At 34.4% G+C, this 15,310-nt stretch overlaps 1 protein-coding gene across 8 annotated transcripts in view; it reads left to right on the top strand.

Annotated features, from left to right (window-relative positions):
• Positions 1-15,310, top strand: part of KIAA1109 (KIAA1109 ortholog) — a 225,473-nt gene that overhangs the window by 184,430 nt on the left and 25,733 nt on the right. For 5 of the 8 annotated variants that reach the window (XM_030313128.2, XM_032592904.1, XM_032592906.1 and 2 more), the window contains 11 exons: positions 125-255; positions 1,559-1,682; positions 4,162-4,271; positions 4,936-5,026; positions 5,618-5,680; positions 8,971-9,224; positions 9,790-10,005; positions 11,460-11,640; positions 12,257-12,458; positions 14,203-14,364; positions 14,869-15,008. In XM_030313128.2, the coding sequence (XP_030168988.1) occupies positions 125-255; positions 1,559-1,682; positions 4,162-4,271; positions 4,936-5,026; positions 5,618-5,680; positions 8,971-9,224; positions 9,790-10,005; positions 11,460-11,640; positions 12,257-12,458; positions 14,203-14,364; positions 14,869-15,008 (1,674 nt within the window). The remainder of the gene's footprint in view (positions 1-124; positions 256-1,558; positions 1,683-4,161; positions 4,272-4,935; positions 5,027-5,617; positions 5,681-8,970; positions 9,225-9,789; positions 10,006-11,459; positions 11,641-12,256; positions 12,459-14,202; positions 14,365-14,868; positions 15,009-15,310) is intronic. The other 3 variants (XM_032592907.1, XM_032592905.1, XM_030313131.2) reach the window with 2 other exon arrangements.

Raw genomic sequence — 15,310 nt, 5'->3', positions numbered from 1 at the left:
TACTTGATATAGATGGCTTTGATTCTTGCATGCTTCCTTTGATTTAAGGTGTCATTTTTGTGATACTGTAGATTAGCTATGTGACCTGAGGGTGGTATTGACAGACATGCTTTTGATTTTTCAGGAAGCTGTAGATTATCGAAGACCAGGAGCATCATGCAGCCAGCCAGGAGAACTTAGAGGAAGAAAAATCATGAAGCGTATAGTGGATATCAGAGAACTGAATGAACAGGCCAAAGTAATAGATGATCTTAAGTATGTGCATGATTTTTAATGTAACAGAATATTTTTAATAGTAGAATCATAGAATTTTCAGTGTGGAAAAGACTGGACTTGGGGCAGTACAACCCCTTTAATTTATAAATGAGATCACCAAGGTCCAGAAGAGTTTGGTAACTTGCATGAGACCATACATTCATTAGTGATGAAGTTAAGCGTGAAATCCTAGTCTGGCGCTCATCACAACTCCCGATTTCTGGGCAGTTTATGACTGACTTTATATTCCATATATGTATCTCTACATGTGTATACACACTTATACATATTTTCACATGTGCATATTAACATACGCACTAGCCTTTTGCTAACGTTGGTATTTCTGGAATATAAATTTTTAAGGGAGGAAACAAATTTAGCATTTATTAAGTACCTATTGTGAATCTGACATGTTATTTCAATGTAATCCTCACAGGATTTCTGTGTGGCTAGATGGCATTATCCAAACTTTATAGGTGAGAAAACTGGCTCAGAGAGTTTAAAGAATTGAAATTTGAACTTGGGTGTGTCTGAATTCAAAGTTCATGCTTTTTTTTTTTTTTTTTTTTGCCTGCCTGCCTGTACTAGTGGTTCTCTAGAACTAGGGTGGATATAGGGTGAATAGAGAGAGAGGAGTAGGTGGTGGTAATTTTTTTTCTTTATTAGTTGCCTGATACATAGTACTGAGTAAATAACTTGCTCTAGAAGACTAAATATCCTGCCTATCAAACTGACATTTTTGTTTTCCCAGGAGGTGATATTCACGCTTTATCTTTTCTAATCTTCATACACCTATGCCTGTGTTTTTTGCATTTGAGGACTTTAGACAAATATATGCATTTAGACAAACGCATCAGACAAAATGCATATATTTGTCTCATATTGTTTACGTATTACCTAAAAACTATTCATTGAATTAATTATATAATGATTCACATTTTCCTGTTGACTTACATTACAGTTTGAGTTTTGCTCTTAGGGGTTAAAAATGACTTGAAGGAAAGTATACTTCCCTAAAATCTTACTTGAGGCTTAAATATATGTAGAATTTTACATACATTCTTCTGTAGAGTGGGTCCATAGCTTTCATGAGATTATCAAAGATTCTCTTAATGCAGAAGTCAGAAAGAGCCATTTCCTAAAATGTTAGAGTTTTTTTTTTATTAACTTTATGGAGGGTTTTGGTCTGTCCATATATAATCTTCGATATTCTGAGAAGTGAAAGAATTAAAAAGGAGCAAGTAAAAATCAATCTTACTTTGTTACTACTTTACACTAATTGCAGTATTTGTTTTGCATCCAGAAAATTAGGTGCAAGTGAAGGAACCATAAACCAGGAAATTCAGCGTTATCAACAATTAGAATCTGTTGCTGTGAATGATATTCGAAGAGACGTTCGTAAAAAATTACGGAGGTCTAGTATGCGAGTGAGTAAACATTTAAGAAGAATTTTATGATTAAAGTAGACCATTCTTTTATTTTTTAGTTTATGAAACTTTGTGAGGATACTTATGTTCTCTTTCTTCCTCCATTGCTAGTGATAATACCATTTGATTTGTATGTCTCATATCTACTATGTACTAGACGCTATTTAAAGCACTTTATATTTAACAACCCACTAAATATGTACAACAGCTGTATGAGGTAGCCTGTATTATTTTCCTCATTTTAAAAATGAGGAAACAGACAGAGGTCAGGTAATTTGACCAAGGTTGTACGGCCATTAATCTCAGTGGAGCCAAGATTTAAACCCAAATAGTGGGACTCTACATTCTGTGTCCTTAGCCACCACGTTTTGTCCACCTTTCATGAAATCATACTTTCTTTTTAGTCTTCAACTCAAATGTTAGTCTTTTGAGATGTCCATTTTATTCCTGTCCCATTTTCTGCAGCTGACTTTACCTCTAAGCCACTATACTCGCGGCACTTCATTCTTTTCCCTTCGTTCATTTAGTTGTCCGTACTAGAATCCGAGTCTCTTAAAGAACAAGTTATTTACCTTTGACCCCACTTCCCACCACATTTTTTGGGATTTAGTCCAGTTGCTGAACAAGTAAAATAAATATGTAGATAGATATACTATAAACATACAGTAGAAAATAATTCTAAAATGTATTCAAATAGAGGTAGGTTGCTTTGGGTTAAGATGGTCTTGTTAGTGGAAAATGTACTTTAAAAAAAATAGATTCTTAACCTTTCTTTTTTTAATAGTCAGCAGAACACTCTATTTTTTTTTTTTTTTTTACCAGCATAAGGTTTTTGGGTCACACCCCAGTACATAAAAAACATTAAGTCAGAGTTGCTAGGGCCAGAGGAAGTGGAGAAAGGTTGTAGAGATCCAGGGTTCATTGACTTGAACTTTATTCCCTTGATCATCCCAAACTCCCAGACACCCTAGTTTGAATACTGTTATAAATTATTTATTTAAACTGAAAATAAAATCCAATCTGAGTTATTCATCACTGGCTTCTGATAATAATAAATGGATAGTTATGACTTCTAATGCATAAATCTGTGTTTAAAATTTTTCCTACCATATACTTAACAATCATATAATAGAATTAAAATACTGTTTTCATACTGTTTATGAGGTAGTTTATACTTGGTAATTGACTGTTGATAAAACTAGGTAGAGAGGATTAGGGAAATTACCAAAATTGTATCAGCATTCTTAACATTTACCTCATTTGTCATTTCCCCCTCAATTCCCCTTCAGTCCTCTTGCATTCCACATTTCCATTGTATTTGAGTCTTTTCAATATCTAGTTCCCAACTAGATACAGATTTGGAGAAGAGGGATTTGGACACCAGTAGAGTGTTGAAGTCACCTTTTCCTTTTCCTTTTCCTTTTCCTTTTCCTTTTCCTTTTCCTTTTCCTTTTCCTTTTCCTTTTCCTTTTCCTTTTCCTTTTCCTTTTCCTTCTCCTTTTCCTTTTCCTTTTCCTTCCTTCCCTTCCCTTCCCTTCCCTTCCCTTCCCTTCCCTTCCCTTCCCTTCCCTTCCCTTTCCCTTTCCCTTTCCCTTTCCCTTTCCCTTTCCCTTTCCCTTTCCCTTTCCCTTCTCCCTTCTCCCTCCCTTCTCCCTTCTCCCCTTTCCTATCCTATCCTATCCTATCCTATCCTATCCTATCCTATCCTGTCCTGTCCTGTCCTATCCTATCCTATCCTATCCTATCCTATCCTATCCTATCCTATAATGGAGTTCTGTCACAGGAGTGCCTTTGGGTAGTACTTGAGATGATTGATGGCCCTCAAACCCAGCCTCTCCCTCTCTCCCTCCTGCTTTCCCTTAATCTCTCTTTCTCTTCCACCCCCAACCTAGCTTTCTCCCGGAATCTGTCTTTTTAATTCTCATTTTCTTTTGCTGTTCTTTACTTTTTAATCGTTTCCTTTCTTCTCACCTTATTTCTGTACCCCTCACCCCTGCTCCCAATCTTTCTCTTTTCTCTTGCAGGCCAGCTGGTGACTCATATTTTCATTGTACACTCCTTCTAAATGACATTAGGTCCTGCTCTACTTTGATCCACCTATACTGTTAAGTGACATTTAAAGTCTAATTTAAAGTAACACGTTATCAGGGCGCCTCAGTGGCTCAAGTTGGTTGAGCATTCGACTCCAGGTCATGATCTCACTGTTGGGAGATCAAACCCCACATCCAGCCTCACATGGGCTGTGCTGGGTCCGGACCCTGCTTAAGATTCTCCCTCTCCCTAGGCCCCTCCCCTGCTCATGTGCATGTGTACTCTCTCTACCTCTCTCTCACTCTCTAATAAAAAATAAAAATAAAGTGACATGTTATTGACCTGGGGGAAAAACAGACTAATTTGTTGAATAGAATAATATTTTATCTGTAGTCAGATATTACAACACCATCAGTTGTTTAAAGTCACTCTTCTCCTATTTCATTAGGCTGCTTCCCTAAAGGATAAATGGGGTTTGGGTTACAAACCAAGTTACAGCCGTTCAAAAAGCATTTCTGCTTCTGGAAGACCACCTCTTAAACGAATGGAAAGGGCAAGGTAATACATATTTCAACCATTGAAACAAATAATAAAATTGCTGACTCCTTTACAAATGTCCACTTCTTATTTATTGTGTTCTAATTGGGGAAATTACATAATTAAGGGAGCAGAAATAAACCTCATTAGTCAAATACTGGTAATAATGGATACTGTCAAACTAAAAAGTTTGAAGAATTCCTCTATCATATTTATACCACAATCATTGTGTGCTTTTCAGTAAAGAAGTACATTGCTATTTAGACAAGTTTATATGTAAACTTATAGACTACTCAAAGAAATGAGTATTTGCATATTATTAGCTGCTGCTATAAGTTTGTCACTTTTAGATAAGGTGTGATTACATACACATTTAGCATAGGAAGAAATGGAAATTTTACATATTAAAGAAAAATACTGTCTTACTAATAAATGAGCACTTGAAGTAAGAGGTATAAATTTTTACATGGTTTAGTTTCAGAAAATCTCATGTTAATCAAAACCTTCAGTGCTTTTTTAATAGTATGCTACAGGTTAAGAAATGGAATACCAAAAATTTAACCGTTGGATAAGGTAAATATTTAGAAATCTTTAGAATGTTAATGTCATTTGTGAGACTTCTATAAAGTCCAGGGGCTTTTTTAAAACAATACTAATGTTTTGTAACTTTCTATTTTCCTTACAGTTCTCGAATAGGAGAAACTGAGGAGCTCCCTGAAATCCGTGTAGATGCAGCATCTCCTGGACCCAGAGTAACTTTCAATATCCAAGATACAGTAAGAGAGATACTATTGGTTCAAGATACACAGTGCAAAATAATTTTTATTAATTACAAAATTATAGTAGTTACACAATTTCAAAATACTAATTCCTATCTACAATGAAAGTGTGGATTGTGATGATTGAAGTATCTAAAAATTACCAAACAGCAGGACACTGCCTCTGTGCCATCATTTGAGAGCCATGCTGCAAGTGTTGTATGTCTGACATCATTAGTTGTATGTCCTAGTGCAAGACTAGCATTTTGCACCAAGAATAAACACTCTACTGCTTGTTCTTAGGTAGAAAGATTTTGTTGAGTAATTTTCCTTTCAAGTATGAATCCACATTAGGTCTTTTACACAAGTGTAAATGCAGAATGTTTATACTTTATGTATTTATGTATTTTATTACGTATTTTGGTTCAGAATATATAGTGATAATGGCAGAAACCAGAAGTCAGAAAAGGTCAACTTAAAAGTTACATTTAATTTTATGTATGTTAAACTTTTTGTTAACTTTATGTTTGTTTTTGAAGATTTGTTTACTATTAAACCATTGTTTATTTTTCACGAGTTTTTATATATTTTCTTATTATTTTAATTAAGTTGAAAAAAACAATATGGGGAAGTACACCACAATCCAGCTCTCCTGGGGAAGGGTATTTTCAGGTACTTATTAAGAACAACATAAATTTTGCTTTAAAACTAATTAACCACCCTCAAATCTGCTTTCACATTGTCTTTCTCTCCTTTTGTACTAAACTCAGGCCTCAAAAATATTTTACATAAAGCTTTAAGATTGTTTGAATTCTTTTTCACCATGTATGTCTTACAAGCTCTTGCACAAATACATTTTATTTCTATACTTTATACAGTATTATTGAATCTCCAAAATTAAAGACTAAATCAGCTTACCAAATTGACCGAATCATAAATCAAAAACTGCTATTTATTAGTTATTTGCTAATCCCTAAGTGCATCTCTTTTCCCTGCATTCAACTACAAAATGAATCTTTTCTTTAAAAAAATTTTGTTAACTAATTGAAACTAGAATTAAACTTCTCTCAGAACAACAAATTAATCCTTGAATGTTATTTCTTTGGAGTCACTGGTATAAAAAAGCATACATGTATAAAAGCAATCCATTTAAAAAATACTCTCATGTTTGGGGTGCCTGGGTGGCTCAGTTGGTTAAGCATCCAACTCTTGATTTCGGCTCAGGTCATGATCTCATGGCTTGTGAGATCAAGCCCTGTGTCAGGCTCTGCACTGACAGCATGGAGCTTGCTTGGGATTCTCTTTCTGTCTGTCTGTGTCTGTCTGTCTGTCTCTGTCTCTGTCTCTCTCCCTCTCCCTCTCCCTCTCTCCTTCTCTCCCTCTCTCCCTCTCTCCTTCTTTTCCTCTGTCCTTCTCCCCCTCTTTCCTTCTCTCCCTCTCTCCCTCTCCTTCTCCCTCTCTTCCCTCCCCTCCCCTCCACACTCTCTCTCTCAAAATAAACATTTAAAAATACAAATAAAAATTAGTCTCATGTACAAAACTGTGGAAAATGTGCTGCACAATCATTTATAAGTTGAATTAACATTTTTATGAACCATATATTTTCCCTAAATATAAGTCATGAAAGTAAACTGAATTTTAAAAATATATCTGTAGGGGTGCCTGGGTGGCTCACTCAGTTGAGTGTCCAACTTCAGCTCAGGTCGTGATCTGACAGTTCATGGGTTCAAGCCCCGCATCAGGTTCTCTGCTGTCAGCACAGAGCCCAATTCAGATCCTCTGTTCCCCCTTCTCTCTGCCCCTTCTCTGCTTCTGCTCTCTCTCTCAAAAATAAATAAATATTAAAAAAAAATAATTTATAAAAATATAGCTGTATACTAGGTATATAAATCCTTGTCTAAGAATTTTCTGTCAAGTTACCTTAATTTGACATGTATTTTGTTTCCCTTTCCCCACCCTTTTAAGCTATAGTCTCAGTATATATCCTATAGTTACACTGAATTTAGTCAAACTGAGTTTTGTTTTAGAACTATTAGATTATAGTGAGCTTGATAAACATTTTTTTTCTACAAATGAACTTGGAAGTAAGTTATTTACAGAATTGAACTGAGTGATTCTACTAATTGATTTTTCCCCATCTAACTTTCTTTTTTTAGTTGAAATATAATTGACATGTAACATTAGTATCAGACATACAACTAATGATTTGATATATGTTTATATTGTGAAATGATTAAGTGGTTCTTAAGGGCATTAATATTTGAATTGGTTCAAATCCTATTTTTAAATAGTAATGTATGCTACTTGTAAAAAGTAGTATATAAAAATAATAAATTACAAAATAGATTAAGGCATGGCTAAATATAAAATAGATATAAGACAAAGGGATATTTACACAAACTCATACTACACTTTTAAAAATTGAATATGTTCTGATAAATAAAACCTGTCTTACATATTTACTAAATAACATGTATATTATAAAAAGTGAGAAAAAGCTGGACTCTGCATTTTTGAAATTTTGATTATAATAGTCTATTTTTATGTATCTAATTTTGTTGTATCTAATAGAATCAATAGATTTCATTCCTTTGCACGTTACACTTTACAAAGGCTTTTCACATTTTCAAGGGATATTTAAGCAACTCTCAAAACAGGAAATACAAATTAGATCATAGGAAGTTTTTTTGTTGTTGTTTTTTTGTTTTTATTTTTTTTGACCTTAAAGACAGTGGGCTCCTGGTGCAATCCTCAGTGACACAGTGTTTATAATAAACTATTCATCTTAAAAAATAATATTCTTGAGTTTGATATCTTTAATTACATAACTATTTGCACATCTGTCTTTAATCAATTAGGAACTTGTTTCTTCAGCTCAGGTCATGATCTCACAGTTTGTGGGTTCGAGCCCCACATCTGGCTCTGTGCTGACAACTTGGAGCCTGGAGCCTGCTTTGGATTCTGTGTCTCCCCCTCTCTCTGCCCCTTCCCTGCTCACACTCTGTCTGTCTCTGTCTCTGTCTCTGTCTCTCTCCAAAAAAAAAAAAAAAAAAAAAAAATTAAAAAATAAGTAAATAAAAATGAATAAAATACACCTACAAAAAGCGGGGGCACATGGGTGGCTCAGTTGGTTAAGTGTCCAACTTCAGCTCAGGTCATGATCTCATGGTTCATTGGTTCAAGCCCTGCATTGGGCTCTCTGCTGTCACCAAAGAGCCCACTTCAGATCCTCTGTGCCCCTGTGTCTCTGCCCCTCCCCAACTCACACTTTTTCTCTCTCTCTCTCAGAAATAAATAAACGTTAAAAAAATATATCCACGTAAGAGACTCTTAAATACAAAGAACAAACTGAGAGTTGATGGGGGTGGGTTAAATGGGTGACGAGCATTAAGGAAGGGCACTCTTTGGGAAGAGCACTGGGTGTCATATATAAGAGATGAGTCATGGGGTTCTACTCCTGAAGCCAAGATTACACTGTATATTAACTAACTTGAGAATAAAAAAATAATAAAATAAAAAGTAAAAAAAAAAAATCGCTTTAATGCAAAAAAGTATATATCTACAAAAAGCATCTAGAAGCATGAGGTACTTTCTGTACTGACACTGCATGCTCTTCTGTCACTAATTGCTCTCATGCCCTTCTGATTTACAGTTGGTCACATTATTTGCTTTGTCCCCATAGCATGTTTAACTTAAACAATTACACAACATGTACTAATTAACAGGATGATAGAGGCTTCTGTAAAGTAAATTTCACTCTGTCAGTCATGTGACTTACCTGCTTCCCTCCTTGGTGTGCTATTTCATGTTCATAAATCTACCTTTCTTTCAGTTCAGAGTGAGGAAATTCAAGTCTGAGGGAATTTTAAATGTTTAAACATGTTCTTTCTCTTTCTCTTTTTTTAATTAAGAAAAGATATATAAAATGAACCTGATTTCATGTTTTCTCTTTTTACAATCAGTTTCCAGAGGAGACAGAACTGGACCTTTTGTCAGTAACCATTGAAGGTCCCTCCCATTACTCATCAAACAGTGAAGGATCATATTCTGTGTTCAGCTCTTCCAAAACTCCAGGAGGCTTTTCAACAGGCATTCCTTTCCAACCTGAAGAGGGCCGACGGGATGACAGTTTGTCTTCCACTAGTGAAGATTCTGAGAAGGATGAAAAGGATGAAGATCATGAGAGGGAAAGGTTTTATATTTACAGGAAACCCTCGTAAGTAGCCTTTTTGTTTTGAGATGCTTAGGCAGTATTTCAGAGTTTAGAACTGATCTTTAAAGCATTATGTGTAACTATTAACTTTTATAGAAAAAAATCTTAATTTGCCTAGCCAGAGTGAGACTAAGAGACATATCTGTGGCTTACTAATGTAATTTAGCTCCATATGGCATTATTTTTTCTTTCCCTATTCTTCAGTCTTTTAATAAAATCAGGAAAGTAACATTTTACAATTTGCAAATACGAAATCTCCTTGAAAATGTAGACTATATTTCATACACCAATATTTAGACACCTTAATAGCAGTGATGCTGTCTGTGTCATCAGCACCTAGCATGTTGCTCAGCACATGATAGTTACTGAGTGCGTGGTTGCTGAATAAAATGTGACTCCATCAAACTTAGGAAAATCTTCAATAGTATGAACTAGTTGAGTTGTATGTATGAATTTATAAAATAGTAAAATTTATTTACAGACTGTTGCTCACGTAAGATATTGGAAAATAGTTTGTTGAAAATTTTTTCGATTTAATACAGTGTAATGATCAGTTTTCTTTCTTTAGACATACATCTCGTAAAAAAGCAACAGGTTTCGCCGCTGTTCATCAACTATTTACAGAACGCTGGCCCACAGCTCCAGTCAACCGAAGTCTTAGTGGCACAGCTACAGAGAGAAATATTGACTTTGAACTTGATATACGTGTTGAAATTGATAGTGGAAAATGTGTGCTACACCCAACTACCCTTCTACAAGAACATGACGATATAAGTTTGAGAAGGTAAGAAATTGGTCAGAAAAGGGTACATGTGATTTTCATTTGTTAGAAATACTATTTATATATCACTGAATTACAACAAACTTTCCACCCATGTCCCAAAATGTAGATTTAAAGAGTGGATTTAATCACACCTGCAAAGTTTGAGTGGTTATTTGTATAATATACTATTTCTTTAAACAAGTGTATAAAATTTTCTGGCAACTGGAAATGGATGTCAGATTTAGATTCTAGCAATTTAACTAGAAGAATTATATCTTTGGAATTCTCCTTGTATCGTGCACATTTCTATTATAAAGACAAGTGCAGTACACTGAGATATCTTGGTTATTCAGAATTTTGATGAATTCAAATAGAGATAAAGATTGGGAAACAGTGGCACAGAGGCCTCAGTATACTGGACTGTCATTTAGGATATAACTGCAGCTTTACCATTTGTTTCCATCATTAAAAAAATGGTGGTATAAATAGGCTTAAGATTAGATTATTTTTTCTTGAATTTTTTCCTTTGCTTTTCTTTGACCTAATCTAAAAAAGAGCTAAAGAGGCACGCACCTGGCTGGCTCAGTCAGTTGAACATCCAGCTCTTGACTTTGGCTCAGGTCATGATCTCAAGAGTCATGAAATCAAGCCCCATGTCGGGCTCTGCACTGAACATGGAGCCTGCTTAACATTCTCTCTTTCTCGCCCTTTGCCCCTCTCCCCTGCTTGTACTCTCTCTCACTCTCTCTCTTTCTTAAAAAATAAATAAATAAAAGCTGAAGAAAATAACAATTGAAGGGATGGGGAGGAGGTAGAAATGTAGATTTTTAAAAAAGGGCAGAATGCTGACAGTTGTTGAAGCTGGAGCCTTAGGAGTTCACTGTACCATTCTGTTTACTTTTTGAATTTTTCATAATAAAAGATTTTTAGGGGTACCCGGCTGGCTCAGTCATTAGGGCATGCAACTCTTGATCTTGGCATTGTGAATTTGAGCCCCACATTGGGTGTAGAGATTACATTAAAAAAAGAAATTTTTTTAATGGTCTATTTGTCTAAGGAGGGTTTTATAAAATGAATAAAATGAGAAGATGAAAAGGCACTTATACAATTGAATTCCTACAAATGTAGTAGTAATGATAAGAATGTTAATTTGTTATAATAAATTGCCAATATTCAGCTGTTTTTACCTACATAAAGGGCAATTTCATTTGCCTCAGCCTGCTATGTTCATGTGAAACAATTGCGGCCTCAGGAAAGAATAAAGATAACTCCCCTATGTAGTTACGGAAAATACAACATAAACATCATCCATGCAAGGCATTAACCAGTTTAGCTAGACACGCTAATAAACTTTACTTTTTCAACTTTATTAATGAAGGATTACATTCCACTTACTATATAAATAAAAGTTTGATTTTAAACAAAAGGAGATAAATGTCCTTTTTAAAAAAGATAAAACATTTTTCTGTTTATAGGAGTTATGATAGAAGTTCCAGGAGCTTAGATCAAGATTCTCCTTCAAAAAAGAAGAAGTTTCAAACTAATTATGCTTCTACTACCCATTTAATGACTGGCAAGAAAGTGCCATCATCTCTACAGACAAAACCTAGTGACTTAGAAACAACAGTATTTTACATTCCTGGAGTTGATGTAAAGGTAAAAACCTAAAAGTCTAGGTTGTATTATATGCATCATTAATTATCTTTATATTCTAATATTAATATATCATTTATTAATGTTAATTATATTAATATTAATACGTAATTTCTATCCGTCTAGGGTTAGCTTATTCTTAGTGGTGTTCATTTTCTATCATACACATTCTTCCTTTACCGAGTATATTAACATGAAACTTTTCATTTTTCTCTGATGCAGCTATATTCTGAACATAAGAACATCTAAATTATAGGTTGCCACTTCTTTTATATAGCTTTTCCATTAAATTTTGGCAGTAAAAAGTTACTTTTTTATACAATGAATATTGTATAAACCTTTGCTGAACCTTTCCAAGTCCAACTTAATTAAACATCTATTTTTTTAGATTCTAGAATTATAGAATGCTGTAACATTAAGCTAGAAAAGAATTTATTATCTGGGATGACTTTTTAAATTTTAAATGAAAAAAAGTTAAGAATCTTACTAGCATCACAACATTTACTTGTAAAATGGGTCTTCTGACTGCTGGATTGGTGTTCTTCCTCATTTTTCTACATTTGTTGGTTTTCTTTATCTGGATTATTTTAATTTTGAAAGTTTATCTGTCTTCATACAGTTGCATTACAATTCCAAGACACTAAAGACTGACTCACCTAATGCCTCCAGAGGATCTTCCTTGCCAAGAACGCTCTCTAAAGAGTCCAAGCTGTATGGTATGAAAGATAGTGCATCATCTCCTCCTTCTCCTCCTTTACCCTGCACTGTCCAGAGCAAGACTAACACCTTACTTCCTCCCCAACCCCCACCTATTCCCTCAGGTATTTCAGGAAAATATACCTTATTTTTAGTTTTGTTTTTTTTTTTGTAACTTTTTGGTCATCACCTATTTGCTCTATTGAGAATTTCTTTCAAGTTTACATGTTTAAGAAAAAAGGACATAGATTTGCCAATAACGACTGTATAAAATTCATATTCATATTGGAAATGTGGCCCAACTACTTTTGGATATTTTTCAAATTGATACTACCTTAGAATATCAGTGTTAAAAAAAAATTTAATATACTAAATAGTTTAACTTTTATACATGCACACACACACACACACACACACACACACACACACACAAATGTATTTAGAAAAAATTTTCTGCAGTTAATATGTGGGAGCTTATGATTTAGATGGAAACATTAAACTTACACATTTAAGACAAAGTACATTGGTCTTAACCACATTTATTATCTATTTTTGCATAACAAATGATCCCAAATCTGGTGGCTTTTAACCTCCAATACAGTTTGTGTGGATCAGAAATTCAGCAGCAGTTTGGCCGGTAAAGTCATTTGTGACATTGCAGTCAAGGTGTTGGCTAAGTCTGCAGTCGTCAGAATGCTTGACTAGGTCTGGAAAATCTGCTTCCATCACTTCCCATTCACATGGCAGGCAAGCTGGTGCTTTAGTACCTCCCCACTTGGGCCTGTCCACTGGGCTGCTTCAGTGTTCTCATAACAAGGGAGCCGACTTCCTTCAAAAGGAGTGATCTCGAAGAGAATGTGACTGAAGATGCAGTACCTTTTATGGCCTAGCCTCAGAAGTCACAAACCATCACTTCCACAATATCTTGTTGATCATACAGGTCAGCCCTATTCACTGTGGGAGAGAACTACACAAGGGCATGAATGCCAGGAGGCAAGAACCACCGGCAGCTATTTTGGAATCTGGCTATCACACCACATGGATACCTCAAATATACATTAGAATTTCCAAAACAAAAATTAAAATTAAAAAATAAAAAAAAGGAATATCAGACAAGAATTATTTGAAGATGTTTTGTTTGAGAGATGGAACTTGATACATAAATCCTTTAAAATAGCCAGTAGTCATGATAATCATATTTTTTATATCCCTTTTCAATTGACAGGGAACATCTATGCCCATTTAAGTGCAGGACAGATAATATTATTCCAATTTTATAAATGAGGAAAGCTCAGGTTCACAGAAGTTGAACTGCTTTGCTAGGTTTACAAAATTGATGTATGTTGGGGGTAGAAACCTAAGCCAAAGTTAACTAAGTCTTAGTTAGCTATTATACTCATCTACTGACACAGAATATTTGTTATGTAGGAGGAAAGAGATGGTAGTCCATGTAGGGGAGCATTATAAGTATCTATAAGCTAAAAACAGAAGAACATAGGAAAGCCTGAAAACAACATTTTTCCTCACTTACCACAAAATATTGTTAGTCAACTCTCTCTATATCTTCTTAAGTGGACAAAATAATGCTAAATGAAATACTAAGCGAACCATAAACTTGAAAAATTGAACCAAAATTTGTGACCTAGAGCAAGCAGGAGTAACTGTGGTATTATGTGCATCATTAATTATCTTTATATCCTAATATTAATATATCATTTCTATCAATCTGCTATTTTTATTGCATTCTTGTATGGTTTATGTATAAGGTGCTTCACCTGATGAAACTGTCCTGTAGTTCTAATTTCTCATAGAATTATTGTATGTTTTATGGGAACTATTAAATTCACCTCACATTTGTAAATGTTCTAGCCAAAGGAAAAGGAAGTGGAGGAGTCAAAACAGCCAAATTGTACGCTTGGGTAGCACTTCAGTCATTGCCAGAAGAAATGGTTATTAGTCCCTGCCTATTAGATTTTCTGGAAAAAGCTCTAGAAACTATCCCAATCACACCAATTGAAAGGAATTATACAAGTAAGTATTCTCCTTATACATTTACTTCTCAATCACTTATATTTTAAAAATTCTATTACTTAGAAGAATTTTTAGTGCTATTATATATTATTATATACTATATTCAGTGATCATGAATTACAGAACTGAAAAAGAACTTGAGAAATCATCTAGTCCTCATTTACAAATAAAGAAATTAGGTCTTGGTGAGGTTATATGATTTTCCCATGGCCACAGCTAGTTAATGACAAAATTAACATCCTTAATTCCTACATTAGATTCTCTCTTGGACTGGAAACTTCTTGAGGGCAAATACTTAATTTTCTCTGTACAGTGTTATAACAGGAATTGGAATTTGGAGAAACAAGCAAGAGGTTTGAATAGGTAAAGATTTGTAGAATGATGGGCCACAGAAGCAAGTTTCTGTGTGTTCATATCCCTTATCTCAGTGCTAGCATTAAGAGAAAAGATCTTTTAGTAAATAGTTTGCCCTTGCCCTAATAATAAAACTAAATATTTTAACAGCTGTCAGTTCACAAGATGAAGATATGGGACATTTTGAAATACCTGATCCTATGGAAGAATCAACAACATCATTAGTATCATCTTCAACATCTGCTTACTCTTCCTTCCCTGTGGATGTTGTGGTTTATGTACGAGTTCAGGTGATATACTTCATTTCTTCCTTTTTGTTTTAAAGAAAAATGTTTTTCTTAAGTTTATTTGAATATTTCCAATATTATTTTCCTTAAAGTTTCCTTAATCTTGGTTCATGGACCTTTAGTATATCTATCAGGGCCTAGAGATTGACATATGGGAAGTTTATATACAATTTTATATGTGTATTAACTTTTCTGCTGGGGAGATGCATAGATCTTTGGGCTATCAAATCTTAGATTTCACACTGTTATGGAAAAAATTAAAATGTTTACATTAAACCTCCTTTTTTACGGCATTTTATTCCTTT

Source organism: Lynx canadensis, chromosome B1, assembly GCF_007474595.2.
Source record: "Lynx canadensis isolate LIC74 chromosome B1, mLynCan4.pri.v2, whole genome shotgun sequence".
NCBI classification, from domain to species: Eukaryota; Metazoa; Chordata; class Mammalia; order Carnivora; family Felidae; genus Lynx; species Lynx canadensis.
This window is presented reverse-complemented; position numbering and strand designations above follow the sequence as displayed.